This window comes from Poecilia mexicana, unplaced genomic scaffold (assembly GCF_051168715.1).
Source record: "Poecilia mexicana isolate PSO_F unplaced genomic scaffold, ASM5116871v1 scaffold_18, whole genome shotgun sequence".
Lineage (NCBI taxonomy): Eukaryota > Metazoa > Chordata > Actinopteri > Cyprinodontiformes > Poeciliidae > Poecilia > Poecilia mexicana.
Window position 1 is genome coordinate 11422097 of NW_028263387.1, and position 26890 is coordinate 11448986.

Below are 26890 nucleotides of genomic sequence, written 5' to 3' on the forward strand. Positions count from 1 at the left end.
GTAATTTATTACCCGGTACACACGTGGGAATAGTATTACAGCGCCACAAGATAAACAACTACTCCACTTCAAGGCATATCTCGCGAGACGAAGAAGCTCCCTCAGTGCTCCCCTATTGTGAGAGTTTTCCAAATCTCGCGTTACCTCTGAAGTTTCCCACGCCTGTTGTTGTGGCGTCTCTGCCCTTTTCGCTCTCTCTCTCTCTTCAGTGTGTTGCTGTTATCCGCTGCCTCCCTCCTCCTCCCCCTCCCCCTTTTTTCTCAGTCTTCCTCACCCACCCCTTTTTCTCTCCGTCTCCGTCATCCCTACACCTCCAGTCTGCTTCTGTTGTCTCGGCGGATTGTTGGGCTGTCGGAGAGAGAAGGGATATCGCGAGTATTGGAGTTTTGGTGAGAGTTTGTGGAAGATGGCGCCTGTTGTGACAGGGTGAGTCTGAAGAATCCGGGCTGGCGGTGGGCAACTGAGTTAACCAGAAAACAACTTACAGGGATGAAATGGCTCAGTTTTATGTGCATGCCTTGTTGCTTGTATTTTGTGAAGTGTTTTTCTGATGAGTTGGGTGTTTAAAAAGTCTGCATGCATTCGAGCGAGGGTGTTTTCCCCCTCTTTGAGCAGTTGCGGGTACTTGCCTGAGCTGACTGTTGTTACCGCGGTGTTTGGTGAGCTAGCCCCCCGCTTAGCGTCACTTCACCCCCGGTGGTCTTTTCTGCCAGACAACGGAGGGCTGTTAGCAGGCTTGCTAGCCCGTGGGGCTAGGCACAGCCAGAAAAAGCGTGTGTTTTTAGAACAATTCAACACCAACACCCCACCTCCTTTCTGTCACAGTTTAACGGGGAAGCAAATTTTTCAGCACTTGTATTTGTTTTCGAAGCGTGTTCAGCAGCTAGCCGGGCAGCACGGTTACGAATTGGCTAGCTGTCCGATAACGGACGCTTACTGAAACACGTTGCTGCTTTGTGGTCTGTGTGTCCTCTTGGTAGTGTTTTAGACCCATTTTTGTTTATTTTTTTCACAGTGATATAAAGTAAGACTTCCATAGCCTGGTAGCTGTGTATATTTTAGTGTGAATCTACAACACACATTGAATAATGCTTATTTTAAATCAGTTCTCTTTTAGTTTCAATTGAAAGTAGCGTCTAACTGCGATCTAAATGTAATGAAAACTATACCTTGGTATTTGTGTACTTGCATATTCAAAGCAGATATCAGTTAAGGACAAATATGGGTAATAACCGAAGTTTTATTCGGCTTCTTATGTGCATACTGGTGTAATATCGACATTTATGCAACAGCTTTCTGTGAGACTCGAGTTTGTTTTTCCTGCTGCTTATGTGTTGTAGGCTGTGTTTACATAAAATACACAGATTCAGCAAAAGCTTGTTTAGACCCATATCAGCAATTGTTTTTTTTTTTTACATATTCTTGCGATATTTCTTAAATAGTTATAATTTTAAGCATACAGCATAATCTGAAAAATCACTGGAAAAAAATTTATATCAAGAACATGCGATGAAATTTAGACAGTTGCGGCATTTCAAAGCTGAAATTCTGACAGTGCATTTGCCTTGCTTTCTTGTTCAAATGAAACATTATAGTTATGTGTCCTGAAGATAACCTATAAACTATTTTAAATATTTAAAAATTGAATTTGAACTCTGCACTGGCAATTTGAGCGTATTATGACATGCCAAAACAGTTGACTTTAGGCACTGCTATTTGGAAACATTTATTACAGACTAATAATAAAAAAATTCTGCAAACACAGTTTCGTCGGTCCGATCTTTAACAAAAAGCCACTGGTAGATCTCCAACAGGATTGAAAAATGGTAATGAATGATAATTCAGGGTGTGTGCACATAATCACTAGGGACTTTTGAAACCTTAACCTGCGGTTGCAAATAAAAAGCTGTTTTTGAGGGACGGCCAGGAGCGATTGAAGCAGCCTCGCTGTTTGGAATATACCCATAATAACATTAACAGTGATACTATAGTAATGGGTGGTGTTACTGAAACCTGCCTTATTGAGAAGGTAAAAAAAGGGCTTTATAAACCATTGAGGGATATGTTGTGGACATTTTATTTACCCTTTTAGTCAGAGTAAAACTTATTTCTCGCTCGTGACCAGTTTTGAGAAAATTTTACTATTTTTAATCTTCTTATTTTCTCCCCTTTTTGTTTAAAGGCAAACTCTAAATTTTTGAATCATATGATTTATAAATTAAAATGTAAGCACTTTTTGAGAAAATCCCCAAGTTCATTCTAAATGAATAAATCCCAACAAAGATTCTCAAGCTTTTTTGAGATTAAGTTCTTATAAATCTTTCCATTAATTAATTTATTTAAAAACACATAAGTTCCTCGTGTTTTTCACAGAGTAAAGACACAGATTAATTGTAAAATACGCGTCTTGTTCACGCAGCAAGTTTACACGACTCTTTTGCCACAGAAAATGTTCAGTCTTCATATGTTAGCTTGGTTTGATAAATCAAGTCTTTCCCAAACATGTCTTATGTGTCGCCCTTTACTCACACACAGTTACGATTACATTTCAAACGTCTCAATATAATTGTTCAGTCTTTTTCTTACTAAGCTAACCCTAACAGCGGTTAGTCGTAGCAATTGTTCTGACTTAAAACCTGCTGCAGAAATAACTATGAAACTTACTCAAGCAACCAGTGCTGCAAGACGCGGCGCTGTTGGCGCCTCGGATGACTCTCTTTCAGTTTATTGAAGATTTCTCTGGGAAGAGTTGTTATTACTGGGTAAACCGTGCGGTTTAAAGCACAAGATTCATCACCGCGGTAGTATGTTTGCGTGAGCAAAGTACAGGTTACAGCTCTTCCATAATACCCAAGCTGTTACCAGCCGGTGTGAGGGTTCAGTCCCTGCATTTGCTTCCATAAGCGTAAAAAAGTAAACACCACATTGGCTTTGTTGACCCAATGACACCTCAACACATCCACAATGTTGCAATGGGAAAGTTTACCTTGGAAACAGATATAAGTTTACCTTGAAACTGGAGTTTCTGAATAATAAAAGCACTAAAGTTTACATTAACACTATTTGGACTCTACATAAAATAATTTTTGTATTTTAGTAGAGTAAAATAAGTGAGAGGAATAAATAAGAAATGTGCTTAAACTTACAACTGGTTTCTTTGCTGTAGTCGTCGCGTAGTGGGTTATGAGTTATATTTCTTTTAAGAAAGGGAAGTACTACAGTCAAAACAAAATACAGTTTTAATCTAGTGTTTACTTAGAAGAGTGACCTTGTGCAGCATAAGACGACAAAAAATTGGACACCAAATGTATATGTTTTTATTTAAAATGACATTCACATATTGACAAGTCACCCTTTCTCCACATTGAAGAAATCATAGGCATCTCATAATGGTTTCATTATTACTTACCCAATACTCCTGAAAAAGTAAATGGGTTTTAATTAGAGCTCCGGCTTATAGAGCTACCAATAACTTAGTTTGTAATCATCAGACTTGTGATATCAGCGGTATGGGCAATATAAACTTTAGGCCATGTTGAAAGGAGCCGGTTCACTCCATTTGGCAAAAATGGCCCCCCCAAAATTGTACATCCCCCTCCTCTTGCATTAGTCATATAGCTTCCAATTTTTTTGGCTCTGTTGAGGCACTAATCCCCACAGACAGCTCGGTGGGTGACAGACATTTGCAGGGCTGCTTAGAGGTGTGTGCGTGTGTGTGCGGATGGATAGGAAGGGGGTAGTTTGCTGTGCATGTTCATTTGGGGCTTTCCAGCAGAGCTGAACTGATTTTGGTCGGTGCGTTTTAGAGGGAGGAGGGGGCAGGCAAGAGGGCAGGAGGGTCAGGTCTGGGTGGCTGGCCACCTGTCCAGATGATATCAGCAGATTCATGTGTGTTTGGCTGTTTTTTTTTTCCTGTGAATGAAGTTGGAAGGGAGTGGGGGGGCGGGGTGGTGCTTGGGGTCGGCATGGAAGAACAAAATGCTGCGGTTGCCTGTTGGGCTGAGAGGGGTGTAACAGAGAATTAAAACGCCATAAGGATCCTCGTAAAGTCATCGTCGGCCTCGCTCACAGCAACGGTTGGAAACACCAGACTAGACCTAATCTGTTATTGGTCTGATGTGGGGGGTGGGGGCTCCAGCCGTACTGAGTTGTTAACGGGATTACAAGTTCTTGTATACGTCACAAAATGAATATTTGGTTTCATGTATGTTTTTCTTTAAGTGTCACTCTATTAAATTAGAGCCTGCACTGTTAGCCAGTGTTTTTATGTGTACTATATTTCCATGACATTGTTTCCTACTGAAGCAGACTTCAGTTTTAAGGAAGTGTTTGGGTGTGCCAACTCGATTCGTCACGTCGATGTGGTGAATGTGCAGCGTAAACGGTGACGACGTTCAGATCCGATATATCTGCTCGCAGTCCTGACAAAGACATTTTGTGTGCGCGGCGTCCTACTACATCGACAGAATATTTTGACGCTCTCACAGATTGGACATGTGTTCTCCCACATTTTCACAGTATAATCACAATATAGTCCGATAGCATTCGTCTGTGCGATGCTATGCATTCCTCATTTGGAAGAGCTGTGCAGAGAGCAGCTGGAATGCTGCTCACTAAATGTTATGATGTTCAAAGCAAAGTGTTAAATTAATGAAGCAGGACAACAGCTTTTCACTGCAGCGTATGTTTGCACGCATTTGGCTGGAATTGCATTGGAAGAGCTGAATTGTCAACATGTACTATCAAAATGTATAGCAAACATGCTAGCGGTGGCCTGGTTCTTTCGCAGACTGTTCATTTACCTACACTTTAAAGCTATGGAGTTAGCACATAAATCATATTGATTGTTATTGAAGGATTGAGGTGGGAAATGCCTGTGTTTAAATGACATCACAAGTAGAAAAGCCCAATGATTTCTGTAAATTACAACAGGAAAGTGGGCGAGTATTTAGAAGATAGTCATGTGGCTAAACGAGTAATATTTGACACAGTGTGTGCAGGATTAAAGAGACTGCTTAAAATCAGATCTTTCTGGGTGTAAAAAGGCAGCCTTTATTAAATAACATAGTTCCAGCTATGAAGGACAATCAAAACATAGCAGGAAGTCAAAGAGCTGCACCTGACTTTAATTTGCTTAAGAATTTTCAAGAGCATTTTGATAAATTATGTATTGAAGATCATAATTTGAGATAAATTGCAAGATTTTTTAAAGACCAAAGTAAACATGTAAAAAAAAAAAAAAAAAAAAAAACACTAATTGGATTTTTGTTACAATTCCATGGTTTGTACATTTGAAGAAAGTGTTTAAAATAATTTTTTTTTTACATAATTGTGCAGTCAGCAGGGTAATTTCTTGGCTCAAAATAGCAATTTTTCTTTTTTTGTTGCAACATGCAGAAAAATATATCTGTTGCTGCGACATAGAACAGGATCTTTCTCGTCTCTGAGTACCGTATTAGTCAGAGCAAATTATGTTTGTACACGCTGTCTAAACTCGCCGGATTCCCGTCCCCTGTGTGCACAACAAGCAAAAGACGAAAATGAAAATAAACAGCATCGACTTTGTGTTTTCCTTTCTGCACGTTGCTTCCTAGCGCAACTGACTGTGCAGTTGAAAGAGCGGCACTGTTCACCTGAGATGATAAAAGCATGAATCACTTATTTCAACACCGCTCCGCCTTCACTGTGCCCCTCGGGGATGGGATTCCATTTAGCTCAACCCACCCCCCCCCCCCCCGTCCCGCTACACACGCACACACACACACACACACATTTCCTCCTGCCACACACACATAAAAAAGTCTTTTTCCGGCCAGAAGCCAAGAATTTGCTCTGGTGTAACGACACTAGCTCAGCGTGTCTTTGCGACACAAACTCGTGTTCTTGTATTTTTTTTTTTTTTAAACCATCAGTGTGGTTTAGGGGGCTTCTGGGGTTGTTTTGATCTGATCTAGTGTGTGTGTGAGCGTGGGCGGCTACACGCTAAAGCCGATATGTTTGTGTGTGTGTGCACGTGCATGCGTTCCCCAGGGTCATCTCCTCTTCCCCGCGTCCTTTTTATAAAAGGAAAGATTCAGAGAGAGCAGCAGATGTCAAAGCGCTGACCTTTATGGTGGCAAAGGCTCGGAGGAGAGTTAAAACACATGCCCACCCAGTCGACCCCCACAACTCCCCGCCAGCTCGTGTGAACACACAGTCGGCTACTTCACCTGCGGCACTGGAGGGACAGGTAAACATCTGATCTGTGCGTCACCTGAGCATCCTGCAACTCGCTCCAGACGCTGTGAAAGTCTTCAAAGTGCGTGTGGCATGTGGGGTTGGGAGCCAGTGCAAAAATCACAAGTAAAAACCACAGGCAAAGCAAATTCGCCGTGACAACATTGGGGAGGGGGAATTTATTTAGTTCATACAGTGGGCCATTGTTTTAGGAGTTCGCACATATCTGTTACTTCACATGACTGAAATCCGCCCCCCAACACCCCCCCACCTCCCTGAGGCCCGTGGTTTCGTTCAGGTTTCAGATTCGACTTGTTTGGTCAAGTGAGGAAGGGCCTGTTAAAGCACCACACACCCAAGTTGAGTCAGTGTCTTTTATTTTCTGATTTCCCTGCTACAGCTGTTTCTCAGGAGGAGCAGCCACCCGAGCTTCCTTTAGGGGATGGATAAAGTATTTATCCATGTATCCATCTCGGAGACACCCCAGGCGGATAGAAGTGCGCATTTTTGTGTAATTTGCGTTGGATCCTTGCCAGCTTGGCACTCCTTTAGCCATCTGCTTAAGTGCGCACCCAAACAGACATTGTGACATAGTATGGCGCGTACCTGCACTGTTACTTTTCTACTTGTTGATGCCGCCTTTCCATGCATCCAGAGAAGCGTGGAAGCCTTCTGTAGCGGTTGGAGTTTCTCTGTTTTTCTTTTTTTTTTTCTTTTTTTTTCTTTCCTTTTTGTAGACGTTTTAAGAATTTTATTTTTTTGGTTGAGGTGTTGCATGTTTGGACTATTATTCCCTTTGGTTTTGGATGCAGCTGGAAAGATTTTTTTGGGGGGCGGGGGGAATGTTATGTTGCATAACCAAGGAAACAAGGTATTGTTTTTACAACTGGTAGCAGCTGACTAGCATCTCTGAAGCTCAAATAATACCTGAACTGCAACTCCCAATGCTCGAGGAGTTGAAGCGGAGGCTTCATGGATGCATCGCAGAGCGAGAAGGAGGACGTTGAAGCCATATCGGTCACCGATCACATCCCAGACTCCAGCGTCTCTCAGCCGGCCTCCTATTCATACGGCCAGACAGAGATTTAAAGAGGAGCGGCAAAAGCAAATGGAGTGCATTAGTAATGGTTGCCAACAACTTATGGTGTCATCTAGGACATGTTGCTGTCTCTGCTGCCTGGATACTGAGCTGTTAGCATGTCATAACACTAATCATCATCATCAACATCAAGTTTCATCATCTAGTTTATTTGTGTTGCACATTTCAGCAACAAGGCGGTTCACAGTGCTTTTCCATAATAAAAAACATTACATTACATTGTAGTGGGAAATTAAAAAAATATGACATTTAATTTCCCTTTGGGATAAATAAAGTAGTGAATTTAATTAAAAACCTTCTGATGAATTGTTCTGCTGTGGTAGTTGCGCAAGAACCAAGTCAATTTGTTTGAACACATCTTTGCCAATAAATAAAATTTAGACCCCTGATTTGAAACCTGATCATGATGACGTTATGCCAGTTTCCGTCTAAAATAATGACGTTTTTTTAGACGGCGTTAAAAAAACTCAGAATGTTGGTATAAAGTTGCACGAAAGAGAACATTTGAGCGTCTGTGCTAAGAAGCTTCATAGGTGTGCGGTAAGGATGGTGTTGAACAACTTAAGGCAGAACTTAAAGACTTTGTGGCTTTTAAAAGCAGACCTGGCCTCCAGTCCTCTCTCTGTGTTGCTGTTGGCGTCTGCTTCACCGCTCGCTTTAGACAGAAAACCAACAAGTCAGCACAGTGGAAGCATTCAGCTCCGCGTTGACTCTTGTTTTGAAGTTCTTCTTTGACTTTCCTACATTCAGCCTCAGCTTCCAGCAGCGTTTCCTCACGCGTTAATGGCAGCGGACCTCCCCGTTCCCCGTCCTTTGCTGTTTTACAGTGATTAGTCTCACCAGGGTGGATGGCACTTTCTACTCTGTCAGCAGTTTTTGCCCCGTCATCCCTCCGCATTCAGGATGTTTCATTCACAAAACTCGTCTGGCTCAGCTGGCTTTCACCCTCCCCTCCGCAGACCTTTCTCTTACCTACTTCCTATGTTGGCGCTGCTGACACGAAGAGGGAAAAACAGCTTATAAAAGAAGAAGAAGAAGTGTGTGTTTATTATCTATTTTATCAAACACGTCCAGGAAAGCATACTCTCTTCCTGCCTGTTGAATATTGCATCATTTTCAGTCTAACTCGGTCTAGATCGCGTCCTAATGTCGGCAGACAATAACACGGGCCCTGTTCAAGCATTCATAGAAAGACGCTAAATATACACAGGATCTCCCGTGTTGGGAAAACCCCCGACGACACCACCTCAGGGCTACAAGCAACTGCCACTATTGCTGCACAAGATAAGAGGGCAGTAAGCCTGCAAATGCAAAATCTTACGCAAACAAGGTTTATTGCCCCCAGGGCAGTTGGTGGCATTGTGTTGTTTGTTGATGGCCGCGATGCTGACCCACACCTGATCTATTTTACGGGTGTTTTTTTTTGTTTTGCTCCTTTTCATTTCAATCTTTTGGGCTGATGTTGGTAACCCCCGACTGGAAACGTACACAAAAGTAATCCAACCCCTTCAGATTTTACACAAAATTTAATCTGTTTTTTTGGGGGGGATTTTAGGTAAAAGACCAAAACAAAGTAGTAAAAAAAACTAAAATAATTGTGCTTTTTTAGTCAGATGTGGAAGAATATTGACTCTACCCTGAACAGACAAGATGCATGGTGAAAACATATTGATGGCAGCATTATGCTGTGGGGGAGATTTTTTTTTTTTCTCCGCAAAAACAGAGAAGGTGATGATCTCTATTGATGTGTTCATGGAACAAACATGTTAAGAATAACATTTCCGATAACACTGTCGATTTAAGCGAAATCTATCGAGACAATGATAAATCAAAATTCTTCACGATTGATAAGCGACGCGATAAAAGCCCAACCCTGTTACAAACAATACTGCTTTTATTCTTCCAGCTACAAAAGCACTTAACACTTTGCAGTTTATCTGTAAAGAAAAAAGTTTCCCAACCATGTATCTTTTGTTTCCTTGCCAATAATCCAATAGTTCGTGTTGAACAATCACACAACCTCCCAATAAAATGACTCTGTAGCTATGAGAAGTTGTGCTAATCGGGTCAAATCCAACTTTTTTTTGCAGCGCTGCTGCTTATTTTCCTAGTATGATATTCTCTAAAATAGCAGTGCACATTTTTTTTTTTTCTAGCTCAAAAATCATATTTCAGCCTGTGACTTCTGCGAGCCCGCCTCCATTGAGACCGCTGCTGGCATCGGTCCAGGCAAGTGATGGCAGCCCTGGGGGAGATTAGCAAGCCTGCGTTCTCCTTTCTCCTCTGTAAAAGTAGGAGCGCAACAAGGGGAGTTATCAAGTGTCATGAAAATGCTGCAGGAGAGAAAAAAAAAAAGAACAGAAGGAAAGGAGGCTGAGATTCCAGGAAGGGAAAGCTGTTATCTGCAAAATGTTTTCTTCGCATTGTCTTGCTTGTTTAACCGAGGCCGGCGGAGACTTTTGACTGAAGAATCCGCCTGGTGGCATTCCTGTGGCTGTTGACGTCAGGAGGGTTTCTGGCCTTTCGCTGCAGAATCACAATGAAAGCGGTGGACGTGTGTGCTGTTCTGTAAAAATGTCTGATTGTGGTTGAGCAAACAATGCTCTTTTCTTCCCTTTTTTTTTTTTTTTTAAACTTAATGAGAGGGTTTGTTTATGTTGTGGTTGATCGTCTTGCACTTGCGGCCGCGGCCTGATGCTGCCGTCTACTGTTTCAGAGGGTTTCGAAGCGCTGCTGGGGGAATGTATGTGGGGTTTCAGATGAGCTCATGGAAGGAAGCTGACCTGGTTTAGAATCCTCTGGTTTTTCCCAAAGAAGCCATCCAAAGAATGAACAAGATGTTGCTTTTGCGCGCGCCACAGTTGCGCGTTCGAAACGTGTGCATCAAACCTGCGTGGATGTGGGGGAACGTTTCTGAATCGGCTCACGTAACCTCGTTTTTTTTTTTTTTGTTGTTTTGTTTTTCTCCCTCCTTCAAAGATAGCGCAGTTTGAAGAGAAGCAAGCAGCAGGAGCAACATCCTCCTTCCCCATCATGAAACCAGACAGTCGCCTTGAGCCGACATACTCATTGCTAAACTGCACATATACACAAAAACACAGTGCGGTCTCAACATTTGGTTTGGTTTGCTTCGGATCGTCTCTCAGCATGTGGGCTAAAGGTCACTCTCCCGCTCTCTGGCTCTGCCAGGAATTTTTATTTTCTTTTTCTCTCTCCCTCTCTCTCCCTCTCTCTTGTTCTCTCTCCTCCTCGCTCTTTCTCGTCTCTCTCTTGACTGCAGTTCAGTCAGTGCCTTTGTGGCAAGGGCAGGGCAAGACGGTGGTCACTTTGATAAATGCCCAGAAACTGTGACTAAATTTAGGCTCTTGCTGTCTTGGAGAGCTGCAACAGTGTTAAATCATTTCAGATATTTGGCAGAATAAGCAGAAATGTTGGATGCCGTTTCATTTTTGCAATTAATCTGCTTAAACCTGCACTGGAGAGCCTAATGCTTAAGTAAAAAAAAGAAAAAAATTACTCTGTAATAAAAGCTTTTTTGGGGGCAAAATGAATGTACGTAGCTGAAAATAGACACCAACATCGGTAGCCTACAAGGTACTTGTTAAGCTTAAGGTTCTGTATTGATATTAGCTAGTCATCTTTTAGCTAACATTACCTGCATCCAACAGCTTCACTCAACTCAGTCGGTTAGTTTGGAGGGAAAAACTGTGAAAAGTTCTTTGCGTTTTGCTGGTTTGCTGCCGTGATTCTAACACAAACCTACGTAGCTCCGCACAGCAGCAGCAGGTCTCCTTCACAGGTGTAAACCCAGCGCGAGCGTCGTAGCGCTCATGTTGCGTTTAAAGGCGGCTCGGAAAAACAGGTTACAACATGTTAACAACGGATTAAACAGTTTTAACTGCTGATAAAAGTGACAGAGGACACAAATATGGGAGGTGTGGAAGCCTCTACTGTATCAAATTGACATAGGAATAACATAGAGTTGGCCATTCTAAGGTAAAAACCCAGCGCATACAGTGATCATGGTTTTTTTTTTTTTTTTTTCATCCAGACAGCTTCCCGTGCCCCCCATGCAATGACACGGCGCCCCCAACAGTTTGGGAACCTCTGACATAGTGAAAACTCATGTTGCTCCGGTACTTTCTGACATTTAAATCTGTTTGACATTTGGATCTGTTTTTTTTTTTTTTTTCGACTGACAAACGGTTTAGTATCTCATTGATTTAATAATTTCTCCAGTCAGGTTTCTTAATATATATATGTATGAATGAATGAAATCTCTTTCCACAATGTGTTCCTTGATTTTTTTTCTACTTAATAGAAATGGACTCAGTTAGGGCTGAAATGATTAATCGTGATTAATCGATTGTTGAAAGAATCGTCAACCGATTCAGTCATCGATTAATCGTTAGCTGGAGTGTACAGACTCAAAAACAGGTCATTTGCAGAAAGAACAACACAGTGAAAACAGTAATTGAGCCAGAACTGTACAAAAAGTAGTATCCATAGATTTTACGTTTAAGACAAAAAAAGTTTTGCAAGATGCATCTTTCACTATAAGTGATCAAGCCAAAGCTAAAGAAATGCTGCTCTTGCATTTCTGTCAAAACAATGTTATTTAAAAAAAATATTTATTTATTTGCATATTTTAATGTATTTCTAATATTGTACCAAAAGGTTTCAATGATTGAATAAAATCTCTGCAGAATGTGCCAATCTTTATCCAATTAATGGTCTAATTACTAAAACAATCGTCCGTTGTAGGCCTAGGATCAACATCTTTTTCTAATCACTAAACCACCTCCTCTTTCATTTCTTACACCTGCACATGTATTATTATTATTATTGTTGTCCCAGATTGTGGATCCTGAACGTAGATCCCTGAGCAGATCCACTACCCGCCTGCCGCACCAAAGACAGTTTTCTTCCCGACCAGGAGCCGCCGTGGTACTGTTGTGGTTGACGCAGCGTCCTCATTTCCCCCTGGGTTGGTTCTTGTTTAGAAGTGAGTCATCAACTCTGTAGAGAGAGTGAGTGGCGGGGGTGAGGGCGGTGGTGGAATGAGGAGGGAGGGGTGGGGGTTCATTCAAGGTTCAGATCTCCGTTGTGTCGTTTCATGTCATCTCTTTCCTCTCCCCTCCGTCCCGTTCCAGTCCATTATTGCAGTTTGTCGCTTGATCATCAGCATCTGATTCTGTGCGGTTAGTTTGTGTGTGGTGTGACATGGTTCTTTTTTTTTTTCTCCCTGCGGCTTCTGATACTTTCAGTGTAAATATGGCTTATTTTTCGGTTCAGATATTTTGCATATCAGCATCATCTGGTTTTCATCAGGTTTTAAAATTAGCAGCGTTCCTAGGCAGTCTGGAAACAAAATAAAATCTGGTCGAGCTGTTTTTCCAGATAAGTATGAAGAAAATAACTGCTCGGGAAAAGTATTTCCTTATACCGCAGAAGTGTCCTTCCCTCTATCATTCCTTCCTCACGTCCTCTTTGCCCTTCCTTCCCTGTAGCTGTAAAGGTGCAACCTGAAATGTTAGACTTGTGTAAATCTTTAACATCCCCTTCAGGGGAGTTTTGGAGTTTTGATTCTGTTCATTAAGTTAATATTTTATTATGATTGTGCTATGGCAACAACATGATTTATATTTTTATCCTCCTTTGGTTATAGATTATTTGAGTATACAGAGCAGTTATTGTTCAACTTAACAATTGTTGGGTGTCACGGTCCTGAGGCAGGAAAACGAGTCCAAGAAATTTACTCTTTCCTAACAATTTTGCATCATAGTTGGAGTAAGGTATTAATATTTTGTCTAGTTTTCGCTGTAGAACGTGCTTCATGAAGGACATTCAAAAATGTTTTATGCATTTTTTTTTTCCAGATGCACCTTTGGGAATTTAAGAGATGGCTTGTTCTTTTCAGAAAAAAATACTTTTTGATGGAGACTGTAAACGAAGGAAAAGTCTCCAGTTGCTTTTATTTTCTCTGAGGTTTACATGATCTAATCTCTGGGTAAACGACAAGATGAGAGGTTTAAATGTTATACGTAATTTGCCGTTTCAGATGCAACTCAAAAATGTTTGGAAAGTGCTCTTCTAAAGCAAAAAGGTTCAGCAGAAGTTACTTTTGAAGATCAATACTGTTGACTTTCAAACACTTTCGAATTCTCCAGATTAGAAAACTCCCGAAACGTCTACTTTTATAAATGTGCTTCCCCCCCTTTTTTTTTGGCTCTGCTCTGATCCTTATTGCTCCTTTTAGAGAGTACGTACCATATTTTTTATGATCTCCACTTTCCTCTGCTTTTTATTGTGGGTAATTTGAGAGAAACCCTTTTGGAGCCCAGGATCATGGTGGTCATTTAGTGACTTAACATTTCTTTGCTTTAACTGGATATTTTGTTAATTATACTCTGTGTACAGTTGCTTGCATAAGAGCGATCCCTCAAGACTGGACATAGTTTTGTCGAAATAAACACAATCTTTTTAGTGATAAAGTTGATATCATGCAAGAAGAAAGGTGAAAGAAGCTTTTTTTTATGTTTGAAATTAATGTGAAGGTGTTGCCTAAAACAGGTGCAAGTAAAGTTACACTTTTCAGCCCGACTTTAAACTAAGTCCCTGTTGGAAGAGAAGTGCTGTTCCTCTGCACATTGATGCCATTGTGTTGTTGATTTGTTTTTCTTTTTTTATCCAAGTCAAATCAGTTGAAAACTTCTCAACAGCACCATGACTGAATAGGAAGTTTATTTTCTGAAACCTGAGTGGAGCCTGAAGGCATGCTGCACTTTAAAATCATGCAAAACTACACAGGCTGATACTTAAATATAGCCGTGGCTCATGGTTTAGGGCAACCAACGAGTACACCTTCTTCTGGCATACTTTGTTGCACCTGCAGACCTGTGTCGCGTATTTTAATCACACCTGTGTGATTAAGTGAGTGAGTTCACTACATGGAGCCACTGTTGAGGAGTTGCAGAGATCCACATCTTGGTTGCAGGAATATGTTGACAGGACAATTTTCAAGCCATAAGAAGTCCAGTTTGCAGTTTCTACAAATGATTCACAAGTCGGCAAACATGAAAGAAGGTGCCCTGGTGAGGTCAGACCAAAGTCGTACATCTTCCTGAACCCACCAACAGTAAAATCTGGCGGTAGATTCATTCGACGAAGACATTTCTCATGCTGGTGAGAATTCATGGGAGGAAAATAACAGAGATGAACACCTGCAAGAGGCTGTCCAGCAAGACCTCAACCCTTAACATCCAGGCACAGCCACAATGGAATGACACAATGTATTAACATTGCCCAGTTAGTCAAGGCCTAAATCCAAATATAAAGTATTTAAGATATACACCAAAAGCCTTGAAGCGGAGATTGCAACAAATGTTTCTACTAACTGAAGACATATGCATGATGTACCTGACCTCTCCATTCCGATTTTGGCCAATACAGATTTTGGTTTTTGTTTTGTTGCCTGAATAATCTATAAATATCTAAGTCGGCAACAACTGGGTGAAATGGGCGACTGAGAAACCAGCCCTCTCTCACGGTAGCAGAAAAGGGGGGATTTTTACACCTTTGCGGAGATGGATGAAATTGCTACTATTTTTTTCCCGTCTGAGACAAAGATTCAAATTAAAACCTTTGTCTCCCTTCGTTGTTATGCTATACTTTGTGTTGGTTTATCACTCAATATCCGAATAGAATATATAGAATTTTTCAAGGTGCTGTTATTGTTGGTCGTTTCTGTGGAAAATTTATCTTTAGCATCTTGTTGTGGTAGCTATACACTTTGGGCTTCGCAAAAAAACCCCCCAAAAAACTAAATAATTAATGAATGGTGCTGTGTTTATGTGCAAGTGCAGGTTGGCTGAACGGCGCGCACTGGAAATGTCATTACTTTATTTCCAGAGCGTATACGCTGCACGAGCAGCGGAGCTTCTACTTGTTCCAGCCTCGGAGCCAGATTACACTCATTAAAGCATGGAGTTGGTGTGCAAGTGAGCGTGCGTCTAGAGGTCTTATTGATTGTGTGCCAGGCCAAGATGAGTATTTAAAAAAGTCTGTCCTGAATGCTCCATATGGAGGGTTGATGTCGGAGAGTGTGGTCAAGAGGGGGAGAGGCGGAGGGAAGGAAAATGAAGGAAGAGGGGAAAGAAGGACGAGGAGACCTTCTCTTTTTTTTTTCTTTTTTTTTTCTTCTTCTGGGCTTTGCTGCCTCTGTCATTAAGCTCTCCCATGTCAAAGACAGATGGAGCAGTTTGTGTGTGTATGTGCATGCCTTTTGAGTGCAGGGCGTCGTGACCCACCCACGTTTGAACACACACACACAAACACACACAGCATTGATCGCTGCCTTTTATCCTGCCCCTGGTGGGGACGTCTCTGGGCACCCAAGACCTCCGCCATCTGCAGTAACTCAACCTTGAGGGTCTGTCGGCTCATCAGCAGCACCGTACCACTTTCGATATATTCAAGGAAAAATTGAGATTCTGATCACTTAATCATTTTTAAGTCTTGAGAAAAAGGACATTTAACTTTATCTTTTGTGGCACCACGTTGCTGTAACCTTAATAGAGGCACGCTAGTAGGCCCGGGCAATTGAACGATATCCATCGCGATAGACACAAGATGAATAGGAATAGAAAATACATCTGGTGGACTATTCAATCACTGAACCTCATTAGGGTTCTGGATCAGAGAACCTGAGTGTGCTATCCTACAGCTAATGTAACACACTAGCTGTAGGGGATGCAGGCAGTGGAAAGGCTTCTCGGCCTTTGACCCAGCTAAGTAAGGTCAGTGGCATAAACTAACTTACTCGCTATTTGGTTACCTAGGAACAACTTTTGTGTTACGCAGAGAAACAATTTCATGTTGCTCCCAACATACTGGGCTGTGCTTAACTCCGTGTGGACTCAATGTCGGATGCGATGTTGTAAATCTTTACAACCACGAATGCGTACTTTTTGTGTCGAACTGACTCGCACAGGAAACTGCTCGTCAAGAAGCGGCGTTCACATCGAACTCTTTTGTATGCGACACAGCGTTGATGATGTTGAGTCGGTCCAAGCAGTTGGAAGTATGCGTAGCGTGACTTCCGCTCTCTGTGAAGTGCTAACATTTGTGAGCTGGCTGCCCTGGTGGAGAAGAAATGGGGCTATGCACCCGACTACATCATCAAACATGCAAGTACCCTTTAGAATTGTGGGAAATTCAGGAATTTGTTACGAGAAATGTAGGCAATGCGTATGCTTCACTATGAAATCTCAACTGTTTGCAGACAGTTAGCGACCCACAGCATTTGTACACACAGTACACATGCAGGAGCAGTTTCATGTTTTGACACCGTGCCACATAATTGCTTAAAAATAAAGAAAGATTGGAGTGGAGTGAAAGGAGAAAATGGGCATAACACCTCAAGAGATGATTGTAGACAAAAGAGGAACGGTCACGTCACTAGCTTGGTAGTATTTTGGATATTTAACAACAAACTAAAAAATCAGTATCGATATTGACTGATATTAAATGCTTATATCGTGATACATTTTTCGGCCATATTGCGCAGCCAAAGATCTTTTTAGTCCTGTTCCAGATGAGTGTGTTTTTTTTTTTTTTTTAACTCTCTCCTTTCCATGATAGTTTTGGCTACATTTTCCATGAAAAGCTGCGTTTGACACTAGCAAAGATTGTCGATTTAAAAATCAGTTGGTCAATGGTGGAAAGTTGAACAAATTTTCCCTGGTTTGCTCAGACCAAGGGTCAACTGGTCAAGGTTCATCAGATACACCAACCTCCACAAACAGCATCTTTGTTCTCAGTTTTGTAGAGATTACATAAAAGTAGATGTAATATGCCTTATGAATAACTGGCAATAATGTTGTAATTTCTTCATCTTCCATCCAAAAGTATCTATCAAGAAATTGTCAAAGCAGAATGGCTCCAACTCGAATGATTGCAATCCTCAGGTCAGCCAGTAGCACGGTATTGGCGTGGTGACGGTTCAACTTTAGGTCACTAATTCTAAAACATTTTATTATTTAAAAAAAAAAAAAAAAAAGGTGTTTGCTACTTCCTTTTTTCTGTATTCAAATATTCAGGCATGACTTTGCTAAGAGGCAAGACTCTCGCAACATTTGTAGCAGCTCTGCCCTCCTCGGCCCTTGCAGGCTGCTACAAACTGTTGGCACTTGCCAAGGCAGCAGTGCCAAGCACAGAGCGAGCCTCCAGCTCCAGCAATCTCCCCGTTACTTTCTGGGGGAGTGCCTGTCCACTCCTCCTCCTTTATTTATATCTGTTTCTTTGTCCTCATTTGCACCCTGCTTTTAAAATGTGAATCCAGATTTGACTCGAATAACAAGTTATTCATTTTTTTGTGTTTTATTTTTTTCTTAATGATGAAACTTCTGCCTTTAAGATGTGTGTGTGTGTGTGTGTGTGTGTGTGTGTGTGTGTGTGTGTGTGTGTGACACACTAGCTGTAGGCTACACAGAAAAAAAACTCAGTGCAGCAGAGGAAGTGTGTGTGTGTGTATCTATCTGTGTATTATAGGAAAAGCCTGTTGTTTATGCTTGAAGTGTGTTAGAGCTGTGCAGCAGTGTGTGTGTGTGTGTGCGTGCGTGCGTGTGTGTGTGTTTGAAGCTGTGACATCAGTATGCAGGTATTTCTCAACAGACTGCCAGGACTAATGCAGCCAGTAGGCTCCAATTTCCAAATTTCTTTCACTGACACGCACATCGAGTTGCTTGGTGAGACTTGTTGTTTCCACGTATTTCTTTCTTTCTTTTTTTTTTTTTTTTTCTCCGCTGACTCTGGGAAGCTTTAAAAACACGTAGGAACAGCATCCGAACCTCAGCCTGTTCTTGCCTTTCAGATGCTGCAGATTCCTTGTTTTGGGGCCGGGTTGGGATGAGTAGGCCCTTCACGGCAACCCATTATAGGGGACTGTTATTTTTTTAATAATTCATGAACCGAGTGTCCCCGGTTGTGTTCTGACTCTGCCGTCATATCTGCATCATGACGGATGTCGGTAACTCACAGGTTTCTTTTTGTCATCTCTGAAAACTAGTCTGTTCAGTTTCAGATTTATGCCTGTGATATTCTTTATCATCTCCTTTGTATTCTTCCGTATTGTCAGGAATGCATTCGTCAGCGAAGTACCATTCAGCTGTTATTCATTATGCTCATCCAAACTATCATTTTTAATAAAATAATAAGTTCATCAACCAACAGCTTATACATGGGTCCTTTTTTCTATTTTTTTTTCTAAAAATCCACTAATTATCTTCTGTTGGACTCTAAACAGCAGCACTTTTTTTGTAGTTTTTCTCTAATGTGCTGAAGTTATTTAAATAAAAAAAAAAACGGAAACTTGACAGATCAGATTTGGATAGTAAGGCCTCAAAGAACATTTTTGCATCTGTGTTTGCCAGGAAGAGCCCAATCGGCTCATCTCTTATATCATAAAATCACTTGTTTTTACTTTTGTAACATGTCTTATTCATTTCCACTAAGTGAAAACTAGTCAAAATGTGTTTTCTTTGGTCATACTTACCTTTTGAAATTTTGATCAAACTAGCACTGAAAGTTATTTTTGATTAATAAAATGACTTACTACTTTTTAAATTGAACAGGTTAGAACTGCTTTAGTTATGGGGACCTTTGGTTTCACACTTAACCTGCTAAATAGCCGTAAACGAGTAGCTTGTTCAGAGTTAATTTCGTATATTTGTGACTGTGTTGCGCGTTGGTGTTGATAATGAGATGTAGTGCTGCTCAGTGGAGCTTTGATATCTGCTATCGCCCTTCAGGCTGAAACCAGACACCCTTTTTTGTGGCCCTAATCCCACACACCATTCTTCATTTACCTCACACACACACACCGCGGTCGCACTTTGAGCTAACGTCGAGCTCACCTGGTATGCATCGAGTGCCATAAAAACATATTTACACTTCTTTCCACTTTGTTTTTCAGGTTGCACCCACAAACTGCTTCGTATTTTGATTTGTATTATATATGACGGATCAACAAAAAGCAGTGAATAACTGTGAAGTAGAAGGACAATTATGCATGGGTTTTTACAGAACAGTGGACTTTAGTCGTAAAGGGAGCTAATTTCTCTTTCTAGATTTTTATTTGTATCATACATATAAAACAATATATAATTTTCTTTAAGCCACGATTCACCAGATCGTGCTGATCTATTATGCAAAAATCAGAAAGGTGCTTCGTGGTTTTTAAAGAAACTGACTGATGTTTTTGAGTTGTGATTGTGTCACCCAAGGATGCACTCACTCAGCAACTGAGACTTTTCAATATCTGCTTGTTTTTATTTTCTTTCACGAATCATTACACTTATGAGTGCTCAATAAAGCAAGATTGAATCATGTAGCGAAATTTAGCTGAGAAATTCAGTGGTGAAATGCATTTCAGCAGAGTTCACTAACATAGGAGATGTGGGAGCAGATTCAACAAATTAATTGCAAATGAAATAATTTATATTGCTGCTGTTTCACCACATAAACCCTAATAGTATCTGACTGGTTAATCTCAAACTTGGTTGAAGACTTTATTTTAAAGATCAAAATAGTTCAGCTGGGCTAGCAACACTTTTCTAATATAGTGTTAGGATTTCTGAGAGATTTAGTTTTTCTAAGGTGGAGAGATTAAATAAATTTATATCATGAGCCATAAAAAAAAAACATAATTCCAATGTTTGCTTTTATATTTATTTGGATAAAGAAAAAAAAATTTCACAAATGCATCTGCAGTTTTAATAAAATTTTCACATGTATAAATATCAATTTTGAGACATTTTGATTTATTGAATTGTGGCACATATGGCTTCCCATACTTGATGTGGTTCAAATTGTCTGTACAGTATGTATGTTATTAATTGGTAAACCTTATTGTTGAGTGGCACAGACGTGACAACAAACACACACACACACACACACACACACACACACACACACACACACACACACACACACACACACACACACGCGCACACGTTCAAAAACCCCCCAAAACCTCAAAATGGCACCAGGGAGGAAGAACCCGTACGTGCCTGCTGTAGATTGATATCAAATGTTGATTCTTGTCAGCGACTCGTCTAACTCAGACCATCGTTTTCTTTCATCTCCCACTTGCGTAGTTAAAGGGCACGGGCCTGTGTTTACTTTCTGCATGTAGGCTTTTATAGTATTAGTCAAACAGAAAAGCCAAGTTACCGCAGATTATTTGAAGAGCCTCGGCTTCAGAGAAACCATTGATTGAAATTTCATCTGCAGGCAACGCTGCTGAGGTCACACTCTCACCTTGAGTCACTTCAGCCCACCGTACGACGCTGTGGCACAATAAGTGTTGAAAGCAACTCGAGTCAAATGGGGAGAAGGGTTTTTACCGCTGTGTCCCAATGCCGACGAAGATCAAGGACTTTGTAGTGTTTAGTGAAGTGGAACTGGAGATGATCTAAATGACTTGCGCAGTCTGGTCTGGATGTTACACTTTGTGGTGATCAGCGTGGCTGCATACCTCTTACACACATCTGCATTTTTACGCAAAGCAAAACTATTGAAGGGATTTGTTGTTTAAATTAAAAAATTCAGATCTTTTTTTGTTAATTTCTCCCTGAACCGAAGGCTAACTGTGAGTAAAGGAGGACAGCGTTGTTCCAGTTGAAACAATGCACACACCTCACTTCGCAACAGGAAAAGCTCACTTAATAGACAAAACAGAAGTATTTTGTATGTTCAGTTTGGGCTTATGTGGATTTGTTGTCTTTTTTTGTTGTTGTTCAGGGTTTCCCCTAGAGCAGTGGTTCTTAACCTTTTTTGAGGTACCGAACCCCCCAGTTTCATATGCGCATTCACCGAACCCCCCCAGACACACACACACACACACACACAGAAAATAATTTGCGGTATTCTGATTTATTAATGTAATTATATTAGTTGTATTACCTCCCCCACGCCACTAGAGGCAGTAGCAACCCCGAAAAGATGCGACTAAGGAGCAGATTTAGACTATAGAATTTGGTAAAAACTGAGCTTTACTGAAGTAATTAAAGACACAAGTTCAAATCCATGCTGAGAGTGGAACTCCTTCCCGCAGCACTGATTGGCTAAGCAATGTAACGTGATCCTCTGGAGGAAGTGATGGCAAAGCGGGGCGTCATCATGACTTTACACAGTGTGTCTTTACCTCCGCGGTAAAGACGCACTCCGCCGAACCCCTAAGACCGACTCATCGAACCCCTGGGGTTTGATCGAACCCAGGTTAAGAACCACTGCCCTAGAGGATTATAAGCCTGGCGGGCCACCAGGCTTTACTTGTGCCCCCACCAGGCTTAGCATTGCTCATATACACTGCTCAAAAAAAATAAAGGGAACACTCAAATAACACATTCTAGATTCTGAATGAATGAAATATTCTCACTGAGTACTTTGTTCTGTACAAAGTTGAATGTGCTGACAACAAAATCACACAAAAATCATCAATGGAAATCAAATTTATTAACCAATGGAGGCCTGGATTTGGAGCCACACACAAAATTAAAGTGAAATGTGTGAAATGTTCCCTTTATTTTTTTGAGCAGTATATTTTTAGTTTATTTTAATGTTTACCCCTTTTTTTAAGACTATATAGTTGGTCTTCGGGTATTAATCTTCCAATAACACATAATTATCAAGTGATATTTTCAAACTTCCTGTCAACTTTAAGTATTTTTTTTAACTCAATAAATAAATAAATAAATAAATAAATAAATAAAAATGCCACTCATCCGGGTTTAGAAAGTTTTCTGGGGGAAATCCTGACATTGATGGCAAAGTTTTATCTACATGTCAGCAAGTTCACTTCCAAGTCTAAAAGAAATGATAATACTTTACTGATAATGAAACTGACTGACTTTGAAGCTGTTGTTGTGATTGTATGGATTGATTGCTTAGCTGTGACGCGTCGAATGGAAAGAACAAAATTATCTGATTGTTAGAAATTTGACTGGTTGGTCATTTGACAAGATGGTGTTCCTATTACTTTTTTATGGCCATTTTTATACCACTGCAGTGCTCAGGAGCAGTTAATTTATTTCAGCAGGATAGGTTAAGACATTGCTGAGTTATGCTTTGTAAGTCATCAACCAAACTCTTTAGGCTTTGTTTCTCAATCCTCACAAGTCTGTGGTTATGCCTGATCATTTAGCTCATTTTTATACCAAATGTTTTCCTTCCACTCAACTTTCCAGTAATATACTTGAATAGTGCACTCTAAGGACCTCTGCCGTTAACAATGACCTGTGTCATAAACTTTTTTTTAGCCACGGCTGTCAATGAACGTGTGTTGCACAACTAGTTTGTCAACAGATTTCCCCGTGATTGGCGTAGACCCTACGATAACATCCATGTATAACAAAGATGCACTTCCTAAAAGTATTAAACAGAAAAACATTAGATTGCAATTAAATGACGTAAGCCGTGTGGATGTTATCGGCACATTCCTGTTAAGTGCTCAGGCGCAAAATTTTCTCCCTGCTTCCTTGTTGTAAATGTTTTGGTGAAATGGAAACATTTCCGACTCATGAAATGATCCCTTGTTTAATAATTTAAGCTGTTCAGTATAAGACACCTGCCAGAGCGACGACACATGTCTGTTTTGCCATGAATTTTTAAGAGTTTTTCATCTACGCAATGACATGACGGCAGACGACATTTGGTGCGTTTTTCTCGTCTTCTAAGGTTTTTATCGTTGTTCCTTCAAACACATCTTAGCATAAAATCAGAGTCTGACTCATAACAGCCACCAGTTCCTCCCACTACCTCCTAAAACGCAATAAACTCTTCCTGCGGTCCTACAGAGCTGCATCCAGAGAGTAATGTTCCTCTGATTATTAACAGCATCACTTTGTTTATGCTCTGATTTTAGAGTGAAGAGCGAAAATTACATTCAATTCAAATGTGTGTTTTGTTTTTTATTCTGTTATATATTGTTCACCATATACTGGGATGAATAAGTTGCCATAGTAACAAAAACTCATTTTGTGGCAAATATTGAACTGAAGCTGTTGATATTTGCAGGTCCTAAAAACTGAAAGGAGGTTTTTAAATTGTTCTGGCCATTTTGAATTATTTTCTAATCCAGCTTCTTTTTTTTATCCAAAGTTTGACCAATTAAAATTTTTTTACATTTTTTTTTTCCATTATACAAATGTTTGCATTATCACCATATTTACCATTATGTCTTTTGTCTATTATTTTCACAGATTAAATGTTGAATATTTTGCTCACTATGAATTGCTAAGCGTCACTGTTTCTTTGACACGGCCAGAATTGTAAAATTTCTGTCCAAAACCAAAATTCTCACTTTACAGAACTTTTGAAAACCGTTTTGGTTGTTTAATATTGATTCAGTCAAGCTTTGCTCGCTACACTCTGCTTGTTTTTGCTACAAACACAAAGTCAAAAATGATGACGTATAATATCCTAATTAGATGAAAACGTTTTTTTGTCCTCTCAGAAGTTTGTCTCTGTTTCAGCCTATATTTCTTGTTTTGCTTTGTTGTAATCAGAGCCTGACTACTACTCGCTCTACCTCGCTGCCTTTGGAGGAGGGGACGGTTTACCTCGAGTTGTCTGAGGTTTCAGCTGTATCTGCGAAGGCGACAGGATGCTGTAGTTTGATGAAACTGTGAAAGAGGAAACGGGAAGAACTTCCAAGCCAGCTGTAAAGTACGGGGGTGGAGGCATCATGGTGTGGGCCGTTTCGCTGCAGGAGGAACTGGCATCATGGGGAAAGAAAACTGTGTGGGAGTATTGAGCAACATGTCAAAACCTCAGCCAGGAAGTTAAAGTTGGGTCACAAGAGGTTCTTGAGGTCATCGGTGACCCTAAACGTAGAGCCAGATTAGACACGAAGCGGCTAAAGAACAGCAAAGCCAAGGCTTCAGGGTGGCCATCATGAAACCTTGACGTCCCAAAGAAAATTTCTGAGCAAGACGCGTTTGTTCGCAAGGCAGTCCAAAAGCCTAGCTCCACATCTTCTCTTTGATTATTCTGGCATCTAATAAATTAAAACGGGCTCTGTGATCCCAGCTGACCTAAAAAGCGAAAAGTTTAGTCGAATTTTATGTTTGACACTAGGGCCGGAACGACTAATCGTGATTAATCGATTATTCAAATAATCATCATCTAATTTAGTAACAGCACAAATGTTTAAAAAAGGCCATTTGCTGGAAATAACAACATATTCAGAGCAGTAACTAAGCCAAAATTGTACAAAATATGCATGTTGCATTCAAGATAAGAAATAATAAATATGTGGCAGTTTTTCAGCTTCACGCCATTCAAAATCACTAAAGGAGTTCAGTGTTGTTGCATTTTAAGCAATAAAATGTTTTTCTTATTTAAAAAAAAAATTACTTCTGTTGCATAAAAGAGGCTAAAGTGGTTTAATGAAAAATCGAGTAATCAAGATAATCGATTTCTAAAACAAGCAATCTTATTTGACACAGCAAAGAGAAATATCCTTTATGCAGTGTGTGGCTCTAATGTATTCTTAACTATGATGAGTAAAGGTTTTGTTTGCCAGCTGAGTGATCTGCGTCTTTCCTCTCCCTTTTTTCTGCTTCTTGGAATCAGTGCCATCATATGAGGAGACGCAGGAAACGCTTCAACGTTTTCCGCGAACGACTGTCAGGGTTTTTTTTTTCTGCACTCCTAATGTCGACAGCTCGTATAATGAGGCTTTTTTTTTTTTTTTTTTTTTAAAGAAGACAAAAGCCGAGGCTCTAGGACCCGCTGTTCACCGAAGTTAGCAGCAGCGAGACGTTGCTGCATGTTTGAGGCGCAGGCTGGAGAAGTGCTGATGCAACAGTGAGAACGTCTTGCCCCTGACATCTGCAACTCTACCTTTTTGTGGTTTCCTGCGTTCGGGCTTCTTCTGTTTTTTGGTGTTTTGTGTTTCCACTTGATGTGCTAAAGTCAGTTTGTGGAGGTGAAGAGAAGTGTGGACTGTGGTTTTTCACAGAACTGGCTAACCAAAAAGCGCATGTCACAAGTTGAAAGCCTTGATCTCACTTTATATCCTACTGCTACTATCTTAATGCTCACTATTTTTATGTTTTTATATCACTGAATAAAATCACCTAAACATGGAGGTGGAGACTTGTAATGAAAAAAAATATAAAGAAAAACATTCACATAAATGTATCTGTATTTTATGTTTTCCTCTTCCCTCCCATTCACGTATTATTCCCTTATTTTGCCTTAAACATCACGCTCCCTGCAGTAATCCCGTCTCCCATCATTCGGAGCGCGCAGTAGGTGCTGTGATGTTCAGAAGAGAGCTGAGGGAAGATAAGAGAGCCGTCTGGAATCTATTAGCCGGTGGAAGCATCAGCGCTGCACTGTGGGAACCTTATTGATTGTCCTCCCTTATAAGCATTCCACCTTTTTTTCCCATCATCTGGCTCAGGCACAAGTCATATCTGCTTCTCAGTAGTAGAGATGGGCTCCTCTCTTATTTAACTTGAATATTATGAATCAATAAGAAGCTTTCAAAGCCTTGACATCACCTGGGCTTTCATCATTTGTTAAAATACATTCTAATGTTTGTCTACAGAAAGCAACATAAACTGACCTGGAATAAAAAAAAAAAAAATCAAATATTTGGTCTCATTTAAAGACAGTAGAAAACATAATCATGTGCGTCTTTTTTTCTTTTTTTTCTTTAAGCACATCTGAATATCTTGTACTGCCTGTTAGGAAATCACTGGTTCGGCTTCTGGGATTTTCCAACTCGGCCAGGAAATACACGAGAGAGGCAGGGGGGAAAAAAAATGCAGGAGCATGTCAAAAACCTGCAACAGAGTGTCTGGAAATCTAGGTTGAGATCTTTGTGTTTTCATTATTTATGAGCAGCTGCACCACTACGGTCTTAGATGGGCCTGAGCAGTTTATCAAAACATCAACGCGATGTCGGTGTGCTCAGTTTTTATGTTTCGAAAAGACTGTTTGGGATCATGGATTCATATGGCCCTTGGCAACGATGCGTTTTGGAGTAACTCTGCGGTTAGTGCTGAACGATGCATCGCTATCAATGTTCAATATTCAAATGGTTGTTTGGAGCACAATAGTTATTGTTTTCCTAGTGTTACAAGGTTGGATTTTCCTCGATAAATGTGATATTTAGCTCCGACTGGACATAAACGACATGGTCCCAAAGGTCAGAGTGACGGGAGCACAAATGAGGGCGAAAGCGGAAAGAAAAAAAATTGGATATTACTGTGTTTGTAATAGTTTTCTGATATCCTGCAGCAGCTGACGCTTGCACAATGCTGACAGTCTGATATTTCACTGCGATTTTTGAATATTATAATCGATTTGAATACTTGGAATTTCTTGTCTGTCTAAGATTACGAAATATAAAGAGTCAAGATATTTTTAGCTTTGGGGATAAAATAGTTGTTCACAAAAAAAAAAAAAAAAAAAAAATCCACACTTTGATTTTTGTTTTTGCCTCAAACTATTTCTACTCGATTATCTGCAACTGGCTTTCGATTCCTCTGAGATTTCTCC

General features: G+C 40.5%; 1 protein-coding gene across 1 annotated transcript in view; it reads left to right on the plus strand.

Annotated features, from left to right (window-relative positions):
• The first annotated feature begins 210 nt into the window (after positions 1–210).
• The window catches only part of rbpjb (recombination signal binding protein for immunoglobulin kappa J region b), a 50380-nt gene continuing 23700 nt past the window's right edge, over positions 211–26890 (plus strand). The window contains exon 1 of the mRNA XM_015011465.2: positions 211–426. Within this exon, the coding sequence (XP_014866951.1) occupies positions 407–426 (20 nt within the window). The 5' untranslated portion in view covers positions 211–406. The remainder of the gene's footprint in view (positions 427–26890) is intronic.